A 27777-nucleotide genomic window follows, 5' to 3' on the forward strand; every position below is an offset into this window, starting at 1 on the left:
ACAAGCACGCTATCCTTGTGTACAAATGGGAAGCTAGTATGTTTGTGCTGGCAATTTCTTAGTTGTAGATGAATCATAAGTGAAGGTTTAACCGTTTTGGCCAAATCCATTAGTTTATCCATGTTAGAAGCTGATGAGGGAAGCTCATCTACGTAGAGAGGGAACCTCAGCTACGTAGAGAGCCTCCCATCCCTTAGGATTCTTGCCACCCACATGCCCTCTCCTTGCTCATAGAGCCCGTAATAGCAGTAGTCGGTCATGGCTATCGACTCATGTACATCTATTGAGACCCCCAAAATGCCTTCGTTTCTCGGTGGCACTTCGACAACACCATTCATGGCAGGGTTGTTGACCTTGAAACAATGTTCACCATGTTCTCCCAAGTCTTCTCCAGCAATGGACCCTTCTGGGACCACTGCCTAGAGTAATTGGAGGGAGAGTGTCGCAAACCCTAGCAAGGCTTGCGACGTTTCTCGACGTCCTGTTTAGTACCGAGGAAGACGAGGCTGGCATGCTTGAGGAGGTGGTCAGGTTATGCAACCTTGAGAAGCTTAGTAGTTATCAACAAGTCGTCCTACTTCAGGAAAGGAAAGGTGGGCGATTGGGTGAATTACATGACCGAGGAGATGGGGAGGAAGCTAGACTGCATTGTGCAAGAGAAGCTCCAAGGATCTAGCCACGTGCTGTCAGGCCCTGTTTGGATGTGGAGTATTTTTGTACTTTTCATACAATGCCATGATTTATAGAAATACTAGAGTATTTTATGCCATGTGGTGTATAGTTGCTTTCCTAAAAAGTATGTTTTTAACACCATAACATTCTGAATACCATAGTAATTTTGGAGTATTGGAAACTCCACTCCAGTCCAAAATTTTCATGACATGACTAGCTTTTGACTAAATATTGTGGTTTACAAAACTGTATCCAAACAATGCTTATAAAACCATGGTATTTTTAGAGTTAGCCAAAACTATAGTATTGTCATGGCAATTGTAAAGTATAGTATTGTAAAACCATTGTTTTAGAAAACATTGTTGCCAAAGAGACCCTCATGTATCTCCCTTTTTCTGTATTTATATGTTCCTTATATCATAAGTTTTATGTTTGCGTGAATAAACAAGCCTTAGTGAAAAAATATTTCTATGTTTCTTATATCATAATTTTTATGTTTGCGTGAATAAACAAGCCTTGGTGAAAAAAATGCCATTTCATGAAAAATATTGCAGACAAAGGCTTGCTATTTTAATCACTGCAGTTTTTTCAGTGCGTTTAAATAGTTTGATATTTTAAGTGAATCCATTTTTATATAAATCCAGAGCCCATGAAATTCTACCGGACAAAAGTTGATGTATGGCAAGATTTCATCCAGCTCTTAAAACTCTGGATCCATGCCAAAAAGACCCTAAAAAGCAGAATAGGGCCCATAATGATTTCAGAGGCCCAGTTCCTATTCCAGCTTATGAAAATGGGTCTACTCTTGCATGTAAAAGAAAAAGGGCCCATAACGAAGAGATCCGTGTGGCCAAGGTCTTCCTCTCCTATATATTGACTCGCCGCCACACAGATAGGGTTTTCTCTCCACGCAGCGCGCTCCTCGATCCCCAACAGGCAACAGCCCAGCCGCTGTCGCCCTCGTTCCGTAGTACGGCGCCGCCAGATCGTCAGTCACCATGGTTAGCGCCTCTCGACGAATCCACGTCTGTCGGTTTAGTACCAATGCGTCTGCTCCAATCGCGTCTTCTAACGCGAATTTGCATCCCCTCTGTCGCAGATCATCTCCAAGAAGAACCGCCGCGAGATCTGCAAATACCTCTTCCATGGTGAGCTCTGAGCTCCTTCTCCCTTTTCGTTTCCCTAGGCGCGCCCAATACGTTATGCAGATTGTCATTCCCATGCGTGCGTTAGTTCATTAGATGCCTGCTGGTGTCACCCCCCACTCACCCAAACGATGGGTTATCAATTCACACCAGCTGCGTTGTTGCACCCAGTAGAAGATAAATGAAATGAGTAAAATGGGAGCTCTTCATTGCAACCCAACCCGAAAATGCCTGTTTGCTATATTTGGGTTTCCTGATCTGCAGTGAGTCAAAGCGATTGCAGTGTAATGCAAATGCGAGTAAATAGTTCTGATGCTCAGACATTATACGCATTAGCAATATTCGTATTATGTACGACCCTAGTTTATCCTTGTTTTAGGTTGAAGGTATATGTAAAACTGTTTAACTTATGGTGCAGAGGGGGTCTTGTACGCCAAGAAGGACTACAACCTGGCCAAGCACCCCAAGCTTGATGTGCCCAACTTGGAGGTGATTAAGCTCATGCAGAGCTTCAAGTCGAAGGAGTATGTGAGGGAAACCTTCTCATGGCAGTACTACTACTGGTACCTCACCAACGATGGCATTGAGCACCTCCGCAGCTTCCTCAACCTGCCATCAGAGGTTGTGCCTAATACCCTCAAGAAGTCTTCCAAGCCCCCGTCTCGCCCCTTCGGCTCTGGCCCACCTGGTGACCGCCCCAGGTAAATTTGTAGCTGTCAACTCCTTGTCTGCATTTACTCTCTGTAGATGTGTTGGTCTTACTTCGAGGGAATATATATATGTGGATCATTTCATATTTACTTCAACAATAGGTCTGCTATATTACTATCTGGAGATTTGTTAAATTTTTTATCTGGCAGTTACATTAGAGTCGTTTTTTCTAGTTCAGTACTCTGACAGAAAGTTGCATACTGCAAAACGAACCAGTTATCGCTGACTGTTATTTTGTGAAATGGATAATCTTTGTCAATTGTTCAGTCCTCAAATTTGTTGCATATGCATCTTTCTTCTAAATTCAATATAAACATCATATCACACATTCCTGGTTCGCCACTAGAATCTCACTGTGAATCCACGGTTGCTTACATATTCTGTTTATTTGGCAGGGGCCCTCCTCGTTATGAAGGTGACAGGCCTAGGTTTGGTGATAGGGATGGTTACAGAGGAGGTCCACGTGGCGCTCCAGGTGACTTTGGTGGTGATAAGGGTGGTGCTCCTGCAGATTTCCAACCATCTTTTAGGGTATGTTCTAGAAACCAGGTCGCATCTATATGGTTGCGGCACAGCTGTTTACATTGGTTTCTTAACTTGCGTTGTCCAGCTCATTTCAATTTTTTTGCGCTTGAAAACTTGATACATTAGTGAGCAAATAGTATCCCTTTAGCCCCTTGGATATTTCCATGCCATGTTCATGTCTTGGTGCTGGTTTGTAAGCTTTAAACTGCCTTTAGATGTTTAGTTTGGTAGTATGGTTTGCTGTTGATAATCAAGTGGAATAGTCTTTCATTGACAATCTGTGTATGCCGGGATTATGTCTAATGCCATGCAAATACGCCCTTCTATTGACAATCTGTGCACTGCAAGTGCATTCAGTGTTCTTGCTGCTGCTAATGCAGGCAAATAGCGCTTGTAAACTGACAGCCATGTTTCAATTTTGTTTTTCAGGGTAGCAGACCTGGCTTTGGCCGCGGTGGCGGCGGTGCTTTCGGTGCTGGTGGATCTTCCATGGAGTGATGTGTCAACATGAGCTAGCATAACATTCGTCTTTGAACTATGAGAACAATGAGATTTTGTTTTGTTTTACCGAGCTGTTGCCGTGGGTTGACATGGTTTTGTGATCGTTTTTGTTTAGATGAAATTATTGAAATCAAGCAGCGAGTTATCAGTCTATCGCGTGCTGAATTCCTTGTGCTTTCTGGTCTATGGTTCGTGTTGCAAGTTATAACTTTTGCATGGAGACCAAAAAGTTACGGTAATCCACAACCTAGTCTTTTGGCTACCATCATTGGTTTTCTAAACAACAGCTTTGACTTGTAACTAGGTTTCAAGAAAAAAATTTGTCAAGACACACGATAAGTATGGCAACGAAGAGCTGACAAAAAAACATTCCTCCTAGGTTGTGCGATGTTCTTTATTAAATTTTGTGCCTAACACCTGATGGTCGGTAAATGCTCTTCCCGCTTTCTGTCATACACAGTACTCACACTCTGTCCTATCCTTTGCAGCCCCGTTGGTGTGATGTCCTCATTACCTTCCAATGCAGTGCAAGAATTTGCAACAGCCAACGTTATGAATTATATATATGAACATCCATAGGAAAAAAATCCATCTACTTTTAAGGCATGCATTTATTGCATGAATTTGCAACAGCCAATGTTATGCTGAATTTGTTGGATCAACTAGAAATCAAAATATCCCATCTACTTTTAAGGCACGCATCAGTCTCTTCAAGGAAAAAAATTGAAATGATATACGCAAATCTTGTAATACATGCTTCCGTTACTTGTATTGCTTTCTGCTATGTACAAGATATGTCACCCACAGGCACAGCTAACTCCGACCAGCAAACTCAACTAGGTAGGTTGGTTTCTTAATACTTCACAGGGATCTTCTCTCATACACATGCGCAGCATGCATGCTAATACTTGAAACAACGTGCATGTTAATTAGATGCATGACAATTTACTGTTCAGATATACTTGAAACAACAGCGTAGCCGCAATCCACATCAACTGTACTGCTATCTTTGAAACGCCTCTCTCTCACCGCAACCCAACTGGTCTTCCACTTCTGGAGCAAGCTTATCCTGCATGACAGAATTTTAAGAGCAAAAAAAAAAATCTCCACACGTAAACAGATGTAGGTATTTAAATGTGACAACGGGTGATGCATATCCATGGTGTAATCGATGTAGTAAGTTGACATGAGTCAGTCCAATGGCAGCAACCAATATGGCAATATGGATGCAACAAAAAAAAATGCACATCCCTATTGATGGACCGATCAAGGTTTGTTCTTCAACAAGCAGTCTAGAAGCTAACCTTTCTGGTTCGGTAGTCCTTTTAGCTAGCATGAGAGCCAGGAAAACCGGTACCATCGCAGCACATAGATGCTTAAGAGTATGACCACTAACAATCTGATGAGTCCAATTGTAGATAGTTTTGTCAGCAGCCTCTTCCACTTTAGCAAGGAGGTAAAATCCTGAGATGGTTTGACAAATCAGAACAATCCAAATTGCATAAATTGGATCCATAGTAAATTGTGTTTCGAAGAAATTCCTAACTTTAGCAAGGAGGTAAAATCCCGCGAGATTGTTTGTCAATGATTAATATACGGTAAGTGGGGATACAAAAACTCCCGCTGATGAGAGTCTAAGTGCAACTGAAGAATTCAATAAGTTGCAAATACCACGTTCTACTCCATCTGAATGTAAGTACTACCCTTTTGTTAAATTGACGTCCAAATGCCAATAGACCAAAAGAACATAATTAGGAAAAACTCACAAACCTGCTGCCCACAACCAGTAGCTTGAATGTGTATACATCGGTGGAATTACTATAGCCATCACAGGTAAAGCAATGCATGGAACAAACTGAACTACTGCGTACGGGCGAAGATCATCAAAGTGTCTGCAGATAAACAGTGAAAATGGAGGGGTTGAAAGAAGAAGAAAAAAATGATAGTATCCTGTGAAGGGAAGATTTGGGAAAAACTTGCCTCCAATACATGATGCTCAAGGCACCCGCAATCACAAGTGGTGCAAGGGATTTTGCCCCTGCTCTATCATCAACCCTTTCAATAATGAATATAGCCATGACAGAAGTGAAAGCAATCGTCATCTAGAAAAAAAATAAAACAATTATGACAACCTTCACCGCATTAAAAAAAATCTTAGCACATCTCCTTTGATTTGCTTCTATCTATGTTCTGTTACTGTACATGGTTTTTTTATTGCTTCTAAGGTCATTGTATGTAACCCTGTTCTTTATTTGTTAATAGAAATTGGTACAAACTGGTGTTGCTTTGTTTAAGGGGGAAAAACTAGAACATTAGTAATGATAAAAATGATACCATTTAGTCACCCTATTATTTTTTTTAAAAAAAATGTTGAGGCAGGGACGGAGCCAATGGTGGGGTGGGTGGGGCTTGAGCCCCCTCTGTTAGCAGAAATGACAGGAAAAACGAAGTAGATCAACCAACATTTCACAGAGCACGACACATAGATTTACGTGGAAAACCCTTCAATGTGAAGGGAAAAACCACGGTACCAGCCAAGCGAAACCTCCACTATATGTGGAGTGTTTACAGAACGTTGTTCATAGACGATGGCTTACAAGAGGAGTAAAAAAGACGATGCACAGCAAACCCTAATTAGGGTCACTAATATATACCGCGGGGGGCTCCATATGCAGAATTTAGATCACAAACTCAACACCCTCTACCGCTGCCGAGCCCATGAAGCCTCACTGGAGTCTCCACTAAAATTTTAAGCGTGCACGGTATAATGTAGAATATAATGTAGAAGGGACTCCTATATTGTAGTGGTTTAGTTCAGTCCCTCCTAAAAATTTTGTTGGCTCCGTCCTTGTGTTGAGGTAATGTAGAAGGGACTATATTGTAGTGGTTTAGTTCAGTCCCTCCTAAAACTTTTGCTGGCTCCGTCCTTGTGTTGAGGTATATCATCTAACTGATACTGGGGAGTAGTGAAATCATGGAAAGCTTATCCCCTGCACTCTTTCTTTGCCAAAATCCCCATGCTGGTAAATAGCATACGACTATGGGACTCCTTAGGAGTAAACACAAGTAGAAACTATGAACTCCATGGAACATAAGGCAAAGTAAGAAAAGGAACTCACTGGCAGTCTGTCCCAAACTAGGGTGGCGTCATTCGGGTTGAGATGATAATAGGAAGAACCAAATCCAACAGCCGTGACACCAGCAAAGAACAGCGTCCAACTCCAGAGCTCCCCCTGCGAGCTGGCAGCGAGATTACCATCAGAGTGCATTGAGCCAGGACTCAGGACAGGGAATCATTTGGTAGGAGCAGCGAGCAATTCAGCACCTTAGCCTGAAATAGTTGTTGAAGTGGCACAGGATGAGCCCCGTGACGCCAACAAAGAAGAAAGGGATGTTTGAGATCACATTCAAGGTGTTGGGAATCCCTGCAGTAATGGAAAAGTGTTAGATCGAAAGGGTAAACCAATTTCAGGCTCACATCGTGTCCGCGCCATTCAGTAAACTCTTACATATATATCATCAGTATCATCGCCTGGAGCGTACAAACATTTTTTGATCCAGCTACCAATTTAATCAGCACATGATGAATTTTGGAAAGCGCTGGCTGTTTAGAAGCAAAGAATGGCGTATTTATTTATATCATCAGTATCATCGCCTGGAGCGTACAAACATTTTTTTATCCAAGCTACCAATTTAATCAGTGGCTGTTTAGCAGCAAAGAATGGCATATCTATTACAACGAAAACGAGAGCACGCTTTGGTGGTGAAGTCATGCGAAGTTTGTTTCTCGGTTTCAACTAATCTCATCAGTCGACTGAGATTCCATATATGAAGCGGATGACAAATCGAAGAAACAAATGCCAAAACTAGCACTGGGTATTCGATTCCTAGCTCCGCTCCGCATACTTTAGAACACAGAGGATATGGGGAGCAGCGATTGAGGCGCCGAAGGCGGTCGAATCGAGGCGTGCTGCGCGCGTGGGTGGGGAAGGATGGTGGAGGGTAGAGGGCGCGCTACCTAAGAAAAGGGTGCGCTGGTCCGCGAAGTCGTGGTAGGCTTCGTCCTGCGGGATGGCGGGCGTGACGAGCATGAGGACGACGAAGATGGCGGCCGCCACCGCCCAGGCCACCCACTTCTTCTTCCTGCTCACGTCCATGGCCTCTCGCGGATGCCGGCGGCGGCTGGATGGAGATGGATCGGGATTCGGGAGGGGAGGCGCGCGGTGGAGTAGTGGTGGGGGCGGATCGGCGTGGAATTTGGAGTTCTTTGCTTGGCTTCGCAGTTCGCACGCTTCGCTAATTCTTGCGGTGGACCTCCCACACCAGTCAACTTGATTCCTCCTTTAATACCACCTTTTTTTTTACAATTTTTTTTTTGCTTCTCACACCATTCTACAATCAAACTTCTCATGCAATTATCATATAATCAAACTATTAAAAGTTAAAAAAATCACAAAAAATATAAATATACTTTTTTACCCAAATTATATATCGAGTTTTAAATTCTAATTCATTCTATGTCTATCAATGTATCAAATTTTAAGTTATAATTCATGTTATATCTACCCATACATCAAAGTGTTGGCTATAAGAAACAATCTAGATGATTGACTTGCATAAGGGAACTACCAGAAAATTTTTAGCCACAAGAAACAATTAAAAAACGATGGGGAATATTATTACGGAGGGAGGGGCAGTCTCTGGGTGAGAAATTTGGAATTTTGTCGCTATAAGAACTGGATTTCACCCCTTTGCCATCCATCGATTAGGGATGAAAACGGGACGACTATCTAAGACGGGTACCAGATACGGGTATGAAAATAGAACAAATTTTTAGATACAGATACGCATAATTTTGTTGTCAGGCGGATACGGGTACTACGGAATCACCAATACCCGATAAGTACCCGTATATGTCGGGTCGGATACAGGTATCTGACGGTCGGGTAGCCCGTGGCTAGAGGATTTGCCATCTGCTCGTCTAGGCGTCTTCCGCCACGCGCGTCTGCATGCGGCCTGCTAACAGCCAAAGTGGCAAGCGCCCAATTGCCCTGGTCCATTAGGTCGTTACGCTTCACCTAGCAGCAGCAGCAGCTAGCATGCTTACCCATTTAGATTTAGCTTAGCCCAATTGGCAAATGGCAATTGCCCAAAGCTTAGTCCGATTTAGGCCACTTCGGTTGCAACTAAATGCCCTCCTAAATCGCTGAGTCTAATATATATTCTCATGGTTCTTAATTCTCGTGTTCTGTTCTTTACTTGTGAGCTTAAAAGGTGTTGCATTCATCTGGGTTCTCGTGTTCTGTTCTTTACTTGTGAGCTTAAAAGGTGTTGCATTCATCTGGTCACCCTTCGTCTTGCCTTCTCAAAACACTTTTGGCCATATGTGGGAAGCGTATTATTTAATTTTTAGTATCATAAAATTAATTCAGTATGTTCTGATTTTTTCTAGGGGAAAGTGCTCTCTTTATTTGTGATTTAATCTTCGCTTAGTGATGGACATTAGAAATGTGAATCTACGAATGCAAGGTACACATGATTATTGAAGTCTTATGATTCTCAAGATAACATTATTTGGTAATGGACTTGTGTGTTATGCTTCGTTGTGCACTAAAAAATTAACAAACAATTTGTATGCCGTTGCAAAGCACGGTATTATACTAGTTATGCCTATAAGAGGAGATATACTATCGTTTTTTTAATTTGTGTTGGTTCTTTGATGACCTTGTGATTATTATCGGTTTACTTTTCTATATTTGAACTATCATGTACATGATAATATGTCTCTTATTTTATTTGTTTGTTGGACGACTGGCCAATTAATATTATCGGGGTGAACTATCCGACAAATACATGTTGTCTATCAAAGTAATATCTGCTATCCGTTTCTTACCCACCCGAATTATTATCCGGTCCCGTCCTATATCCGTCCCGAATTTTAACTACTTGTATCTGCTCTGGTCCTGTATCCGAGATAAATACATTAAGATAGGATCCTGTAGCCGGCTGTATCCGTCCCGTTTTCATCCTACCATCGATCGAGTGGGTTTCGTGTAAACGCCATTATCAAACGTGACCGTCACCTTGACCTGACGCTGCAATGCCATTTATTCGTTTAACAAAAGAAAGATTAAATGCAATTTTGTGAACATGAGTCTAGAGATGTCAATAGGGACCCGATCTCTCCGATTTTCCGCGGAGAATTCCTCCATTAGGGGATGAAGAAAAAACTTTTCCCACGGGTATATAAATAGATAAAATTTACACCCCGACGGGTAAACGGGGATGGAGACGCCGCGGGGACCCGTTATACTTGCACGTGACTATATTTTTTGTACTAGTTAATGACAAAAATAAATAATTACCACAGGATGAGGCGTCTGGAGGATGCATGATGAGTTCATGTGAGGTTTAGGCCGTCGTCTCCCAGTCAACTTTGGGTTGCTGGATCGTTGTCTGCTTATGATGTATTTATTTATTTATTTATTTTATACAGAACTTCTATTATATAGTAAAGATGTGACATTCATTTCTGTACCATGAGTCATCATGTGTGTGAGACTTTGTCTTAGCATACTTAGTGATTAGCTCACGCCTGGGTCTTGGTGCCCCGAAACTCGGGTGTGACAATGGGCTTCAATGCCACATTTGCACAATACTGGTGACGCTACCGCGTAATCTTTATATTTTGTCTTTTGCTTGGGCTCCGACCATTGAGACTTAGGACCATAGAGCCACGCAATATACAAGGTTCAAGAGAAATAAAATGCACTTACATCGTTCTTGTCACCGCACTCAAACTCTAGTGTAACTCGTAGGTGCAAGGACAATTGGATCTCTTCAACCACGCAGTGGATGGTTCTTAAGTCACTCATCGGTGGTTTTGGTCTTCTTCTCGTCCATTGTCAATTGGGGGTTGGAGGGATGTGGAACCCACCACTTGAAAATGCTCATGTGGCCATCTTCTTATTCGCAAGTGGTTGAAAAGAAGGTACCTTGGGTCAAACTTGTAGGGACCATCGACCTGTTTAAAGAAAAAACATCTCTCATTGTCCTAAACAAACTAATGTCACAAACTTTCTATAACTTAGTAACACATATTTATAAACAATTATTTATATTAAAATGGTTGCATGTGTAGAAACAACATGAAGCTATACATAGATGCCTCCGTTGAAACACATGGGCTACCTTACCACTGTCACATTTAGCTACAATGGGGATAGGTGCATCCTTACAAGACGCGTCTAGGTATAAATCAAATCTCCAAGAGAACCCTGTTTTTGCTACTTCTTACGCTACATGTCCTACATCTATCAAAACAAGTGGTTCTAAGAAAACAAGCCTCTTTGGTCTCATATTATAATCTAAACATGTCAAATTAGTGTAGGAATATAAACTAAACTAAATAACTAACATTACAAGTAACAAAATAAAACTTTAGATAACAAAAATTTGAACTATATTAAACCTAAATATAATTATTAACATTATAAGCTAGTCATAAAACACATACACCGACATGTACAACTATGAATCAATGATAAAAACTAAACACGTGTTTACAATGTATTTGATTTATCTTAACAACTTTGCTTGTGTACCAAAATTTAAATTGATTCAACTCATATCTACCTAAAAACTAGGCTTGCAAAATACACCTAGCATAGTGAAAGTCGCCTAGAGGGAGGGGGTGAATAGGGCGAAACTGAAATTTACAAACTTAATCAGAACTACAAGCCGGGTTAGTTTTAGAAATATAAATAAGTCCGAGAGAGAGGGTGCAAAACAAATCGCAAGCGAATAAAGAGTGTGACACACAGATTTGTTTTACCGAGGTTCGGTTCTTGCAAACCTACTCCCCGTTGAGGTGGTCACAAAGACCGGGTCTCTTTCAACCCTTCCCTCTCTCAAACGGTCCCTCAGACCGAGTGAGCTCCTCTTCTCAATCAATCGGAACACAAAGTTCCCGCAAGGACCACCACACAATTGGTGTCTCTTGCCTCGATTACAAATGAGATGATCACAAGAAAGAATGAGAGAAAGAAGCAATCCAAGCGCAAGAGCTCAAATGAACACAACAAATCACTCTCTCTAATCACTAAAGCTTTGTGTGGAGTTGCGAGAGGATTTGATCTCTTTGGTGTGTCTTGTATTGAATGCTAAGCTCTTGTAAGTAGTTGGAAGGTGGAAAACTTGGATGACTTGAATGTGGGGTGGTTGGGGGTATTTATAACCCCAACCACCCAACTAGCCGTCTGGTGAAGGCTGCTGCGGACGGGCGCACCGGACAGTCCGGTGCGCCACCGGACACTGTCCGGTGCGCCAGCCACGTCACCCGGCCGTTAGGGTTCGACCGTTGGAGCTCTGACTGGTGGGGTCGCCTGGCTGTTCGGTGGTGCACCAGACAGGTACTGTAGACTGTCCGGTGCGCCACCCGCGCGTGCTCTGACTCTGGCGCGCACTGTAGCGTATTAAATGCCTCTGCAGGTGACCGTTGGCGCCGTAGTAGCCATTGCTTCCGCTGGCACACCGGACAGTCTGGTGTGCACCGGACACTGTCCGGTGGCTCACGGACAGTCCGGTGAATTATAGCGGAGCGCCCTTGGAAATTCCCAAAGGTAGCGAGTTTGGCTTCGACCGCCCTGGTGCACCGGACACTGTTCGGTGGTGCACCGGACACTGTCCGGTGGCACACCGGACAGTCCGGTGCGCCAGACCAGGGTGCCTTCCGGGTTGTCTTTTGCTCTATTGTTTGAACCCTTTTCTTGGTCTTTTTATTGGCTTATGGTGAACCTTTGGCACCTGTAGAACTTATAGACTAGAGCAAACTAGTTAGTCCAATTATTTGTGTTGGGCAACTCAACCACCAAAATCAATTAGGAAATACGTGTAAGCCTAATTCCCTTTCAATTTCCCCCTTTTTGGTGATTGATGCCAACACAAACCAAAGCAAATATAGAAGTGCATATATGAACTATAAATGTAAGTGCAAAGGTTACTTAGAATTGAGCCAATATAAATACTCATAAGATACACATGGATTGTTTCTTTATTTAACATTTTGGACCACGCTTTGCACCACATGTTTTATTTTTGCAAAGGTTTTGGAAATTCTTTTCAAAAGTCTTTTGCTAAGAGTCAAAGGTAAATGAATAAGATTTTGCGAAGCATTTTCAAGATTTGAAATTTTTCTCCCTTTTTTTCAAATGCTTTTCCTTTGACTAGACAAAACTCCCCCTTAATGAAATCCTCCTCTTAGTGTTCAAGAGGGTTTTGATGTTAATTTTGAAGAGGGTGTACCAATTTGAAATTATATCACAAATAAGATACCAATTTGAAAATCATTCTTTAAAAATAAATTGAAAGACTTGTCGGGGACCATAATTAGGGGTACCCTCAAGGCTCCTAATTCTTAGCTGGTAACCCCCATCAGCACAAAGCTGCAAAGGTCTGATGGGTGCGATTAAGTCAGGGACCGGTCCATTCGAGGGACTCGATCACGCCTCGCCCGAGCCTAGCCTCGGGCAAGGGCAGCCGACCCCGGAGGATCTCCGTCTCGCCCGAGGCCCCCCTCCAGCGACGAACATACTTCCGGCTCGCCTGAGGCCCAGTCTTCGCCAAGAAGAAACCCTGGCCAAATCGCCACGCCAACCGACCAAATCGCAGGGGCATTTAATGCAAAGGTGGCCTGACACCTTTATCCTGACGCGGGCCCTTTAGTCGACAGAGCCGAAGTGACCGCAGTCACTTCGCCGCTCCACTGACCGGTCTGACAGAAGGACCGCCTGCGCCGCTCCGACTGCTGTGCCACTCGACAGAGTGAGGCTGACAGGCAGTCAGGCCCGGCCTCAAGCACCATAGGAAGCTCCGCTTCGCCCGATCCAGGGCTCGGACTTGGGCTCAGCCCCAGAAGACGGCGAACTCCGCTCCGCCCAACCCAGGGCTCGGACTTGGGCTCAGCCCCGGAAGACGGCGAACTTCGCTCCGCCCGACCCAGGGCTCGGACTTGGGCTCAGCGTCGGAAGACGGCGAACTCTGCTCCGCCCGACCCAGGGCTCGGACTTGGGCTCAGCCCCGGAAGACGGCGAACTCCGCTCCGCCCGACCCAGGGCTCGGACTTGGGCTCAGCCCCGGAAGACGGCGAACTCCGATCCGCCCGACCCCAGGGCTCGGACTCGGGCTCAGCCCCGGAAGATGACGAACTCCGCTTCGCCCGACCCCAGGGCTCGGACTCAGCCCTAGCCTCAGCCGACGGTCTCCGCCTCACCCGACCCAGGGGCTCGGACTCGACCTCGGCCACGGAAGACAGACTCGACCTCAACCTCGGAGGAGCCTCCACATCGCCCAACCTAGGGCGCGGACCGACCACGTCAACGGGAGGCGCCATCATTTCCCTACCCCAAGCTGACTCAGGCTACGGGGAACAAGACCGGCGTCCCATCTGGCTCGCTCCGCCAGACAAGTAATGATGGCGCCCCGCACGCTCTATGACGATGGCGGCTCTCAGCCCCCTTACGGAAGCAAGAGGACGTCAGCAAGGACTCGACAGCCCCGACAGCTGTCCTTCCGCCAGGCTCCAGCGCTCCTCCGACGGCCACGACACCACACGAACCGGGTGCCAAAACCTCTCCGGCTGCCACGATGGCATGTACTTAGGGCGCTAGCTCTCCTCCGCTAGACACGTTAGCACTCTGCTACACCCCCATTGTACACCTGGATCCTCTCCTTGCGCCTATAAAAGGAAGGACCAGGGCCCTCTTACAGAGGGTTGGCCGCGCGGGGAAGAGGACAGGACAGGCGCTCGCGTGAGGCCGCTCGCTCCCTCTCCCGCGTGGACGCTTATAACACCCTACTGCAAGCGCACCCGACCTGGGCGCGGGACGAACACGAAGGCCGCGGGATTTCCACCTCTCTCATGCCCGTCTCCGGCTGCCTTTTTCCCCCCTTCGCGCTCGGCCTCGCGCCGACCCATCTGGGCTAGGGCACGCGTCGACATTTCACTCGTCGGCCCAGGGACCCCCCGGTCTCGAAACGCCGACAGTTGGCGCACTAGGTAGGGGCCTGCTGCGTGTTGACGAACAGCTTCCCGTCAAGCTCCAGATGGGCAGTCTCCAGCAACCTCCCCCTGTTCCTCTCCGACACCGCTCGTGCCTGGTTGGAGCACCTGCCTCCGGGGCAGATCTCCAACTGGGACGACCTGGTCCAAGCCTTCGCCGGCAATTTCCAGGGCACGTACGTACGCCCTGGAAACTCCTGGGACCTTCGAAGCTGCCGGCAGCAGCCGGGAGAGTCTCTTCGGGACTACATCCGGCGATTCTCGAAGCAGCGCACCGAGCTGCCCAACATCACTGATTCGGATGTCATCGGCACGTTCCTCGCCAGCACCACCTGCCGCGACCTGGTGAGCAAGCTGGGTCGCAAGACCCCCACCAGGGCGAGCGAGCTAATGGACATCGCCACCAAGTTCGCCTCTGGCCAGGAGGCGGTTGAGGCTATCTTCCGGAAGGACAAGCAGCCCCAGGGCCGCCCACCGGAAGATGCCCCCGAGGCGTCAACTCAGCGCGGCGCCAAGAAGAAGGGCAAGAAGAAGTCGCAAGCGAAACGCGACGCTGCCGATGCGGACCTTATCGCCGCCGCCGAGTACAAGAACCCTCGGAAACCCCTCGGAGATGCCAACCTCTTCGACAAGATGCTCAAGGAGCCGTGCCCCTATCATCAGGGGCCCGTCAAGCACACCCTTGAGGAGTGCGCTATGCTTCGGCGCCACTTCCACAGGGCCGGGCCACCCGCGGAGGGTGGCAGGGCTCGCAATGACGACAAGAAGGAAGATCACCAGGCAGAAGAGTTCCCCGAGGTCCGCGACTGCTTCATGATCTACGGTGGGCAAGCGGCGAACGCCTCGGCTCGGCACCACAAGCAAGAGCGTCGGGAGGTCTGTTCGGAGAAGGTGGCGGCGCCAGTCTACCTAGACTAGTCCGACAAGCCCATCACCTTCGACCAAACCGACCACCCCGACCACGTGCCGAGCCCAGGGAAATACCCGCTCGTTGTCGACCCCGTCATCGGCGACGTCAGGCTCACCAGGGTCCTCATGGACGGAGGCAGCAGCCTCAACATCATCTACGCCGAGACCCTTGGGCTCCTGCGTGTTGATCTGTCCTCGGTCCGGGCAGGTGCTGCGCCTTTCCATGGGATCATCCTCGGGAAGCGCGTCCAGCCCCTCGGACAACTCGACCTTCCCGTCTGCTTCGGAATGCCCTCCAACTTCCAAAGGGAAACCCTCACGTTCGAGGTGGTCGGGTTCCGAGGAACCTACCACGCGGTACTGGGGAGGCCATGCTACGCGAAGTTCATGGCCGTCCCCAACTACACCTACCTCAAGCTCAAGATGTCGGGCCCCAACGGGGTCATCACTGTCGGCCCCACGTACAAACACGCGTTCGAATGCGACGTGGAGTGCGTGGAGTACGCCGAGGCCCTCGCCGAATCCGAGGCCCTCATCGCCGACCTGGAGAGCCTCTCTAAGGAGGTGCCAGACGTGAAGCGTCACGCCGGCAACTTCGAGCCAGCGGAGACGGTTAAGTCCGTCCCCCTCGACCCTAGCAGCGACGCCTCCAAGCAGATCCAGATCGGCTCCAAGCTCGATCCCAAATAGGAAGCAGTGCTCGTCGACTTTCTCCGCGCGAACGCCGACGTCTTCGCGTGGAGTCCCTCGGACATGCCCAGCATACCGAGGGATGTCGCCGAGCACTCGCTGGATATCCGAGCCGGAGCCCGACCCGTCAAGCAGCCTCTGCGCCGATTCGACGAAGAAAAGCGCAGAGCCATAGGCGAGGAGATCCACAAGCTAATGGCGACAGGGTTCATCAAAGAGGTATTCCATCCCGAATGGCTTACCAACCCTGTGCTTGTGAGAAAGAAAGGAGGGAAATGGCGGATGTGTGTAGACTACACTGGTCTAAACAAAGCATGTCCGAAGGTTCCCTACCCTCTGCCTCGCATCGATCAAATCGTGGATTCCACTGCTGGGTGCGAAACCCTGTCTTTCCTCGATGCCTACTCAGGGTATCACCAAATCAGGATGAAGGAGTCCGACCAGCTCGCGACTTCTTTCATCACGCCCTTCGGCATGTACTGCTATGTAACCATGTCGTTCGGTTTGAGGAATGCGGGTGCGACGTACCAGCGGTGAATGAACCATGTGTTCGGCCAACACATTGGCCGGACGGTCGAGGCCTACGTCGATGACATCGTAGTCAAGACGAGGAAAGCCTCCGACCTCCTTTCCGACCTTGAAGTGACATTCCGATGTCTCAAGGCGAAAGGCGTGAAGCTCAATCCCGAAAAGTGTGTCTTCGGGGTGCCCCGAGGCATGCTCTTGGGGTTCATCGTCTCCGAGCGGGGCATCGAAGCCAACCCGGAGAAGATCGCAGCCATCACCAGCATGGGGCCCATCAAGGACTTGAAAGGCGTACAGAGGGTCATGGGATGTCTTGCGGCTCTGAGCCGCTTCATCTCACGCCTCGGCGAAAGAGGCCTGCCTCTGTACCGCCTCTTAAGGAAGGCCGAGTGCTTCACTTGGACCCCTGAGGCCGAGGAAGCCCTCGGGAACCTAAAGGCGCTCCTCACGAATGCGCCCATCTTGGTGCCCCCCGCTGACGGAGAAGCCCTCTTGATCTACGTCACCGCGACCACTCAGGTGGTTAGCGCCGCGATTGTGGTTGAGAGACGAGAAGAGGGGCATGCATTGCCCGTCCAGAGGCCAGTCTACTTCATCAGCGAGGTACTGTCCGAGACCAAGATCCGCTACCCACAAGTTCAGAAGCTGCTATACGCGGTGATCCTGACGCGGCGGAAGTTGCGACACTACTTCGAGTCTCATCCGGTAACTGTGGTGTCATCCTTCCCCCTGGGGGAGATCATCCAGTGCCGAGAGGCCTCGGGTAGAATCGCAAAGTGGGCGGTGGAAATCATGGGCGAAACAATCTCGTTCGCCCCTCGGAAGGCCATCAAGTCCCAGGTCTTGGCGGACTTCGTGGCTGAATGGGTCGACACCCAGCTCCCAACAGCTCCGATCCAACCGGAGCTCTGGACCATGTTCTTTGACGGGTCACTGATGAAGACAGGAGCCGGCGCAGGCCTACTCTTCATCTCGCCCCTCGGAAAGCATCTACGCTACATGCTACGCCTCCACTTCTCGGCGCCCAACAATGTGGCTGAGTACGAGGCTCTGGTCAACGGGTTGCGCATCGCCATCGAGCTAGGGGTCCGACGCCTCGACGCTCGCGGTGACTCGCAGCTCGTCATCAACCAAGTCATGAAGAACTCCCACTACCGCGACCCGAAGATGGAGGCCTACTGCAATGAGGTTCGGCGCCTGGAAGACAAGTTCTACGGGCTCGAGCTCAACCACATCGCCCGGCGCTACAACGAGACCGCGGACAAGCTAGCTAAAATAGCCTCGGGGCGAACAACGGTTCCCCCGGACGTCTTCTCCCGAGACCTGCATCAACCCTCCGTCAAGATCGACGACACGCCCGAGCCCGAGGCACCCTCGGCCCAGCCCGAGGTACCCTCGGCTCAGTCCGAGGCACCCTCGGCTCGGCCCGAGGCACCCTCAGCTCGGCCCGAGGCATCCTCGGTTCAGCCCGAGGTACCCTCGGCCCCCGAGGGTGAGGCACTGCGCGTCGAGGAGGAGCGAAGCGGGGTCACGCCTAATCAAAACTGGCAGGCCCCGTACCTGCAATATCTCCACCGAGGAGAGCTACCCCTCGACCAAGCCGAAGCTCGGCGGTTGGCGCGGCGTGCCAAGTCATTCGTCTTGCTAGGAGATGGGAAGGAGCTCTACCACCGCAACCCCTCAGGCACCCTCCAGCGATGCATCTCCATCGCCGAAGGCCAGGAGCTCCTACAAGAGATACACTTGGGGGCTTGCGGCCATCACGCAGCACCTCGAGCCCTTGTAGGAAACGCCTTCCGACAAGGTTTCTACTGGCCGACGGTGGTGGCCGACGCCACTAAAATCGTCCGCACCTGCGAAGGGTGTCAGTTCTACGCAAGGCAGACCCACCTGCCTGCTCAGGCCCTGCAGACGATACCCATCACTTGGCCTTTTGCCGTGTGGGGTCTGGACCTCGTCGGCCCCTTGCAGAAGGCACCCGGGGGCTACACGCACCTGTTGGTCGCCATCGACAAATTCTCCAAGTGGATCGAGGTCCGACCCCTAAACAGCATCAGGTCCGAACAGGCGGTGGCGTTCTTCACCAACATCATCCACCGTTTTGGGGTCCCGAACTCCATCATCACCGACAATGGCACCCAGTTCACCGGCATAAAGTTCCTGGACTTCTGCGAGGATCACCACATTCGGGTGGACTGGGCCGCCGTGGCTCACCCCATGACGAATGGGCAAGTAGAGCATGCCAACGACATGATTCTACAAGGACTCAAGCCTCGGATCTACAACGACCTCAACAAGTTCGGCAAGCGATGGATGAAGGAACTCCCCTCGGTGGTCTGGAGCCTGAGGACAACGCCGAGCCGAGCCACGGGCTTCACGTCGTTCTTTCTAGTCTATGGGGTCGAAGCCATCTTGCCCACAGACTTAGAATACGGATCCCCGAGGACGAGGGCCTATGCCGACCAAAGCAACCAAACTAGTCGAGAAGACTCGCTGGATGTAGCATCCCAAAAATTCAAATTCTGAAATTTTCTCAAACTCGCCCTAAATTCAAAATGAATTTCAAATTTCATTTCAAAATGTTTGTTTGCGAGTTGATATCAACAAATAAATTATAGTGGTCTATATTCTCTCTAAAATCCTCCTCAAAATATCCTACAAATATTTCCCCAGTGATCCCCCTCAAATTCTTTCCAGAAATACTGCTCAGGTATTTCCCCAGTAACCCCCTTTGATTTCTTTCCAGAAATACTGCCCAAAATATTCCACCGATGTATCTCCGGATATTTTCCTCTTGAGAAATACCTTCAGAATCATTTTTCAAGACCCTACAAATATTTTCTTCATAACTTTCCTCATGCCATACATATACGTATGCCTCCAGTGTCATACGGTGAGCTCTACAAGCTAATTACACTTATACAAGACAAATACATGCTAACCTCCCACTAATCCTCTCATCCTCCCACTAATCCTCTCATCCCTCCCCCTAATCCCCCCCACCATGGCTATAAATAGAGGGGCAAGGGCCTCCTCTCTTCCCACCCCAAGCCATTTCATGGCAACTCTCCCCCCCCACACACACCCACTCCATGTTCCACACAAGCACACACTAGCACAAGGATCGTTCGTCCCCTGTTCTTAGTTTGTTCGTTCGTTCGATCGTTCGTCCGATCGTTCATGGTTCGTTCGTCCGTTCGTTCGATCGTTCGATCGTTCGTCCGTTCGTTCGTCCAAATAATCTTTTTCCTACCGTTATGTTGCCGAAATTCCGATCGTTCGTTCATTCGATCATTCGATCGTTCATCGTTCGTTCATAGTTCCTATTCATCGTTCATCGTTCGTTCATAGTCCCTATTCATCGTTCTTCCAGATAATCTTTGTCCTGCCGTTATGCTGCCGAAATTCCGATCGTTCGTTCGTCCGATCATTCGATCGTTCATCCGTTCGTTCATAGTTCCTATTCATCGTTCATCGTTCGTTCATACGAAATATTCACTATCACTATTCACCATTACTATTCACCATTACTATTCATCGTTACTATTCACTAACACTATTCACCATCGTTACTATTCAGTGTCACTATTCATCAACCTTACTATTTATCATCGTTACTACTCATCGATGATATCTAGTAACTTTTTCGTCGTCGCTATTCATCGTTACTATTCATCGATTAGCCGATCACCCCAAATTTCAACTACTCATACATCATGCTGTCCAGTCCACCTAAGACCAGCTAGACCCATATTCCAGTCATACGAACTCCGGTGACTGTGATTTTCCTTCCAGTAGGGAACTTTCCATCTGGTCACCTATCCTAGGTTTCTCCAAGTTGAGCACACTTAACTTTGAGATTCCTTCGAACCAGGCTCCCAAACTCAGATTCCAATAATTCTCGTTTCTAAATTCTTATCAAACTATTCCCTATCCAACCATGTCATCCCTTAAGCATGGTCCATATTCCAGAAAACTCCCAAAATACTCTTGTCCCATATTCTGCCTATAACTCTCCTGTTCATACTAAGTCAGACGATTCATTCGTCACTATTCTCACCAACAGTGAACTTCACTGTGCTACACCACATACACCCAGCTATAAATACACCCAGCTACCCTCTCCCTCTCCACACACACTCCACACCCTCAGCCAAGGCAAACACCCCACCCACTCAGTTACTCTGCTCTGCTGGCTACACACATAGTGTCGCTTTGCCTCCAGTCCACCCTCCTGGTAAGCACCTCCGCTCCACCACCAGTAATATCACAACACCACATGACACAGATTCTACTCAAGACTCTACCCATCCATATATCACTATTCTGACCACTATACTAAATATTTGTTGGTATACTTGCTTGTTTGTATGTTTGCTTGTTCATGTTGCATAGTGAAAGGGAAATGAGCCCTTGGGCCATTTCTAAGTATTTTGGTGATTGATTGCAAACACAAGTGCTTAAATGTAAATCTATGCCCATGGATGGACAAGTTGCAAATCACGAGTAAAGGTATGTTTCTAAGCCTTAGTACATTGGTTTTGTGTACTAATATACTTATCTAAGTGTTAGAAACAGAAAGAAGAAAGAAGAGAAGAGTTGGCTGTGTACAGCCAAAAGGCTGTTTCGGTCTGGGGCACCGGACTGTCCGGTGGTGCACCGGACAGTGTCCGGTGCGCCAGGCTGCCTCGGGCGAAGAGGCTGCTCTCGGGAAATTGCCGACAGCGTACGGCTAAAATTCACCGGACTGTCCGGTGTGCACCGGACTGTCCGGTGAGCCAACGGTCGGCCGAGCCAACGGTCGGCCGCGGAATCTGCGCGCGACACGTGGCCTGGCCAACGGTCGGAAGGGGGCACCGGACTGTCCGGTGTGCACCAGACATGTCCGGTGCGCCATCGGCTCCCAGATCTCCAACGGTCGGCAACGGTCGGCTGCGCTGTTTATGGAAATAAATCGGGCACCGGACAGTGTCCGGTGTGCACCGGACTGTCCGGTGCGCCCGATGACAGAAGGCAAGGATGGCCTTCCAGATTTGTTCTCAACGGCTCCTAGCTGCCTTGGGGCTATAAAAGGGACCCCTAGGCGCATGAAGGAGAACACCAAGCATTCCTACAACACTTCTAAGCACCAAGACATTGATTTCGCGCATTCGTTTCATTGTGATAGCATATAGAGCTCTTGTGGAGTTGTGAACTCTTTGAGTTGTGTTGCGAGCTCTTGTTGCTGCTTGTGTGCGTGTTGCTCTGATCTTTTGAAGTCTTGTGTGCGTTGCTCATTTCCTCCCTTACTCCGTATTTCTTTGTGAATCTCAAGTGTAAGGGCGAGAGACTCCAAGTTGTGGAGATTCCTCGCAAACGGGATATTGAAAGGCAAAGCAAAACACCGTGGTATTCAGGTTGGTCTTTGGACCGCTTGAGAGGGGTTGATTGCAACCCTCGTCCGTTGGGACGCCACAACGTGGAGTAGGCAAGCGTTGGTCTTGGCCGAACCACGGGATAAACCACTGTGTCCTCTCTGGGTTTGATCTCTTGTGGTATTGTGTTTTGTTGAGACTCCTCTCTAGCCACTTGGCAATAATTGTGCTAACACTTAACAAGTTTTTGTGGCTATAAGTTTAAGTTTTACAGGATCACCTATTCACCCCCCTCTAGGTGCTCTCAATTGGTATCGGAGCCATTCTCTTCAAGAAAGGGACTAACCGCCCGAAGAGATGGATCCTAAGGGGAAGGGAATCGTGATCAACGATAAGGAGAAGGAGTCCTTCATCAACGAGCCCAAAGATGACAAGCCTACCGACTCCGGCTCGGGCCATAGACGGAAGGAAGGGAAGAAGAAGAAGACAAGGCACATCAAGGAGATCGTCTACTACGACGACAGCGACGAATCTTCTTCTTCCCAAAAGGACAACGACGACAACGACTATGACAAACAAAAGACGGTTAACTCAAACTTTTCTTTTGATTATTCTCGCATTCCGCATAGCTCAAATGCTCATTTGCTCCCCATTCCACTTGGCAAGCCTCCTCACTTTGATGGAGAGGACTACGGATTTTGGAGTCACAAAATGCGTACTCACCTATTCTCTCTCCATCCAAGCATTTGGGAGATTGTGGAAAGTGGAATGAAATTTGATAGCTCGGATAGCCCTTCGTTTATTAATGAACAGATCCATAAAAATGCACAAGCCACTACTGTGTTGCTAGCCTCTTTGTGCAGGGACGAGTATCACAAGGTGAGCGGCTTGGACAATGCCAAGCAGATTTGGGACACCCTCAAGATCTCTCATGAGGGGAATGATGTCACCTTACTCACCAAGATGGAGCTGGTGGAGGGCGAGCTCGGACGATTCGCGATGATAAGGGGCGAGGAGCCGACACAAACATACAACCGGCTCAAGATCCTTATCAACAAAATAAGGAGCTACAGAAGCACGCGATGGACGGATCACGACGTCGTCCGCCTAATGCTAAGGTCATTTACCGTTCTTGATCCTCACTTGGTAAACAATATTCGTGAAAATCCTAGGTACATCAAGATGTCGCCCGAAGAAATTCTTGGAAAATTTGTAAGCGGGCGAATGATGATCAAGGAGGCGAGGTACGTGGACGACGCGTTGAATGGCCCAATCTATGAGCCTCAACCCATTGCTCTCAAGGCAACAAGGAGCAAGGAGGCGCTACCCAGCAAGGTGGCGCAAATTGAGGCGGCCGGTCTTAATGATGAAGAGATGGCCCTCATCATCAAAAGATTCAAGACGGCACTAAAAGGTCGCAGGGGACAGCCAAGCAAGACTAAGACCAAGGGAAAGCGATCATGCTTCAAATGCGGTAAGCTTGGTCATTTTATTGCTAACTGTCCCGACAATGATAGTGACCAGGAACACGGGAGCAAGAGGGAAAAGAAGAAGCATTACAAGAAGGCCAAGGGCGAGGCACATATCGGAAATGAGTGGGATTCAGATTGCTCCTCCTCCGACTCCGACAATGAAGGACTCGCCGCCACTGCCTTCAACAAGTCATCCCTCTTCCCCAACGAGCGTCACACATGCCTTATGGCAAGGGAGAAGAAGGTATGTAATCAAAACAATGTCACTTATGATTCTTCCAGTGATGATGAGTCTAGTGATGATGAAATAGATTACTCTAGTTTGTTCAAGGGATTGGATAGAACTAAAGTAGATAAAATTAATGAATTGATTGATGCCTTGAATGAAAAAGATAGACTCTTAGAGAAACAAGAGGACCTTCTGTATGAAGAGCATGACAAATTTGTGGAGGCACAAAAATCTCATGCTTTAGAAGTTAAAAGAAATGAAGTGCTTTCTAGTGAACTATCTTCTTGTCATGAAACCATTGCTACTTTAAAGAGTGTTAATGATGACTTAAATGCTAAAGTAGCTAGTAAATCTAATTCTTGTGTAGAACATGTTGAGATTTGCACTAGGTGTAAAGATTTCGATGTTGATGCTTGTAGTGATCATTTAGTTTCAATTTCTAAATTAACTGAAGAATTGGCTAGTCTTAATGCCCAACTTAAGACTAGCAAGAATGAATTTGATAAACTAAAATTTGCAAGGGATGCCTACACGATCGGTAGACACCCCTCAATTAAGGATGGACTTGGCTTCAAGAGGGAAGCCAAGAACTTAACAAGCCATAAGGCTCCCATTCCCGCTAAGGAGAAAGGGAAGGCCCCTATTGCTACGAGTGCTAAAAAGAACCATGCCTTTTTGTATCATGATAGGAGACAAACTAGAAATGCTTATAGGAGTTATAATGCGTACGATGATTTTTCTCATGCTATGTTTGCTTCTAGCTCTTCATATGTGCATGATAGAAATGTTGGTAGAAGGGATGTTGTTCATAATATGCCTAGGAGAAATGTTGTTAATATTCCTAGAAAAATTAATGAGCCTTCTACAATATATCATGCTTTGAATGCTTCCTTTGAAATTTGTAGAAAGGATAGAAAGGTAATTGCTAGGAAGTTAGGGGCAAAATGCAAGGGTGATAAAACTTGCATTTGGGTTCCTAAGGAAATTGTGACTAACCTGATAGGACCCAACAAGAGTTGGGTACCTAAGTCCCAAGCCTAAATTTGCCTTGCAGGTTTATGCATCCGGGGGTTCAAGCTGGATTATTGATAGCGGATGCACAAACCATATGACGGGGGAGAAGAAGATGTTCACCTCCTACGTCAAGAATAAGGATTCCCAAGATTCAATCATATTCGGTGATGGGAATCAAGGCAAGGTAAAAGGGTTAGGTAAAATTGCAATTTCTAATGAGCATTCTATCTCTAATGTGTTTTTAGTAGAGTCTCTAGGATATAATTTGCTATCGGTTAGTCAATTATGCAATATGGGGTATAACTGTCTATTTACAAATGTAGATGTGTCTGTCTTTAGAAGAAGTGATGGTTCACTAGCTTTTAAGGGTGTATTAGACGACAAACTTTATTTAGTTGATTTTGCAAAAGAAGAGGCTGGTCTAGATGCATGCTTAATAGCTAAGACTAGCATGGGCTGGCTGTGGCATCGCCGCTTAGCACATGTGGGGATGAAGAACCTTCACAAGCTTCTAAAGGGAGAACACGTGATAGGTTTGACTAACGTTCAATTCGAAAAAGATAGACCTTGTGCAGCGTGTCAAGCAGGTAAACAAGTGGGAGGAGCACATCACAGCAAGAATGTGATGACCACTTCAAGACCTCTGGAGCTGCTGCATATGGACCTCTTCGGACCCGTCGCCTATCTGAGCATAGGAGGGAGTAAGTATGGTCTAGTTATTGTTGATGACTTTTCCCGCTTCACTTGGGTGTTCTTTTTGCAGGATAAGTCTGAAACCCAAGGGACCCTCAAGCGCTTCCTCAGGAGAGCTCAAAATGAGTTTGAGCTCAAAGTGAAGAAGATAAGGAGCGACAACGGGTCCGAGTTCAAGAACCTTCAAGTGGAGGAGTTCCTTGAAGAGGAAGGGATCAAGCACGAGTTCTCCGCTCCCTACACACCACAGCAAAATGGTGTGGTAGAGAGGAAGAATAGGACGCTCATCGATATGGCGAGGACGATGCTAGGAGAGTTCAAGACCCCCGAGTGCTTTTGGACGGAAGCCGTGAACACAGCTTGCCACGCCATCAACAGGGTCTACCTTCATCGCCTCCTCAAGAAGACGTCGTATGAGCTACTATCCGGTAACAAACCCAATGTATCTTACTTTTGTGTATTTGGGAGCAAGTGCTACATTCTAGTGAAGAAGGGAAGAAATTCTAAGTGTGCTCCCAAAGCTGTAGAAGGGTTTTTGTTAGGTTATGACTCAAATACAAAGGCGTATAGAGTCTTCAACAAATCATCGGGTTTGGTTGAAGTCTCTAGCGACGTTGTATTTGATGAGACTAATGGCTCTCCAAGAGAGCAAGTTTTTGATTGTGATGATGTAGATGAAGAAGATGTTCCGACGGCCGCTATACGAACCATGGCGATTGGAGAAGTGCGGCCACAGGAACAAGATGAACGAGATCAACCTTCTTCCTCAACTATGGTGCAACCCCCAACTCAAGACGATGAACAGGTTCATCAACAGGAGGCGTGTGATCAAGGGGGAGCACAAGTTGATCATGTGATGGAGGAAGAAGCGCAACCGGCACCTCCAACCCAAGTTCGAGCGATGATTCAAAGGGATCATCCCGTCGACCAAATTCTGGGTGACATTAGCAAGGGAGTAACTACTCGATCTCGATTAGTTAATTTTTGTGAGCATTACTCCTTTGTCTCTTCTATTGAGCCTTTCAGGGTAGAGGAGGCCTTGCTAGATCCGGACTGGGTGTTGGCCATGCAGGAGGAGCTCAACAACTAGAGGAATGAAGTTTGGACACTGGTGCCTCGTCCGAAGCAAAATGTTGTGGGAACCAAGTGGGTGTTCCGCAACAAACAGGACGAGCACGGAGTGGTGACGAGAAACAAGGCTCGACTTATGGCAAAAGGTTATGCCCAAGTCGCAGGTTTGGATTTCGAGGAGACTCTTGCTCCTGTGGCTAGGCTAGAATCAATTCGTATCTTGCTAGCATATGCCGCTCATCATTCTTTCAGGTTGTACCAAATGGATGTGAAGAGCGCTTTCCTCAACGGGCCAATCAAGGAGGAGGTGTACGTGGAGCAACCCCCTGGCTTCGAGGATGAACGATATCCCGACCATGTGTGTAAGCTCTCTAAGGCGCTCTATGGACTTAAGCAAGCCCCAAGAGCATGGTATGAATGCCTTAGAGACTTTCTAATTGTTAATGCTTTCAAGGTTGGGAAAGCCGATCCAACTCTTTTTACAAAGACATGTGATGGTGATTTGTTTGTGTGCCAAATTTATGTCGATGACATAATATTTGGTTCTACTAACCAAAAGTCTTGTGAAGAGTTTAGCAGGGTGATGACGCAGAAATTCGAGATGTCGATGATGGGTGAGTTGAACTACTTCCTTGGGTTCCAAGTGAAGCAACTCAAGGACGGCACCTTCATCTCCCAAACGAAGTACACGCAAGATCTGCTAAAGCGGTTTGGGATGAAGGACGCCAAGCTCGCAAAGACTCCGATGGGAACCGACGGACACACCGACCTCAACAAAGGAGGTAAGTCCGTTGATCAAAAAGCATACCGGTCCATGATAGGTTCTTTGCTTTATTTATGTGCTAGTAGACCAGATATTATGCTTAGTGTATGCATGTGTGCTAGATTTCAATCCGATCCTAAGGAATGTCACTTAGTGGCGGTGAAACGAATCCTTAGATATTTGGTTGCTACGCCTTGCTTCGGGCTCTGGTATCCAAAGGGGTCTACCTTTGACTTGGTTGGATACTCAGACTCCGACTATGCTGGATGTAAGGTCGATAGGAAGAGTACATCGGGGACGTGCCAATTCTTAGGAAGGTCCCTGGTGTCATGGAACTCTAAGAAACAAACTTCCGTTGCCCTATCCACCGCTGAGGCCGAGTACGTTGCCGCAGGACAGTGTTGCGCGCAACTACTTTGGATGAGGCAAACCCTCCGGGACTTT

The 27777-nt window shown here is 47.6% G+C and overlaps 2 protein-coding genes across 2 annotated transcripts; one reads left to right on the forward strand and one right to left on the reverse strand.

Moving 5' to 3' along the window:
- Nucleotides 1-1588: 1588 nt before the first annotated feature.
- On the forward strand, nt 1589-3705 carry LOC100273505 (40S ribosomal protein S10-1). Its single transcript, NM_001147931.1, has 5 exons — nt 1589-1673; nt 1772-1820; nt 2236-2518; nt 2924-3059; nt 3483-3705. The coding sequence occupies exons 1-5, from the start codon at nt 1671-1673 to the stop codon at nt 3549-3551; spliced, it is 540 nt and encodes a 179-aa protein (NP_001141403.1). The 5' UTR covers nt 1589-1670; the 3' UTR covers nt 3552-3705.
- A 558-nt stretch (nt 3706-4263) lies between these two features.
- Nucleotides 4264-7873, reverse strand: LOC100282016 (uncharacterized). Its single transcript, NM_001154929.2, has 7 exons — nt 7573-7873; nt 6880-6979; nt 6674-6794; nt 5535-5656; nt 5325-5446; nt 4859-5018; nt 4264-4623 (listed from the first exon to the last, which is right to left on the reverse strand). Exons 1-7 carry the CDS (start codon nt 7709-7711, stop codon nt 4500-4502), a joined length of 888 nt encoding a protein of 295 aa, NP_001148401.2. The 5' UTR covers nt 7712-7873; the 3' UTR covers nt 4264-4499.
- Nucleotides 7874-27777: the final 19904 nt, after the last annotated feature.

This window comes from Zea mays, chromosome 8, assembly GCF_902167145.1.
Source record: "Zea mays cultivar B73 chromosome 8, Zm-B73-REFERENCE-NAM-5.0, whole genome shotgun sequence".
In the NCBI taxonomy this organism is placed as follows: Eukaryota; Viridiplantae; Streptophyta; class Magnoliopsida; order Poales; family Poaceae; genus Zea; species Zea mays.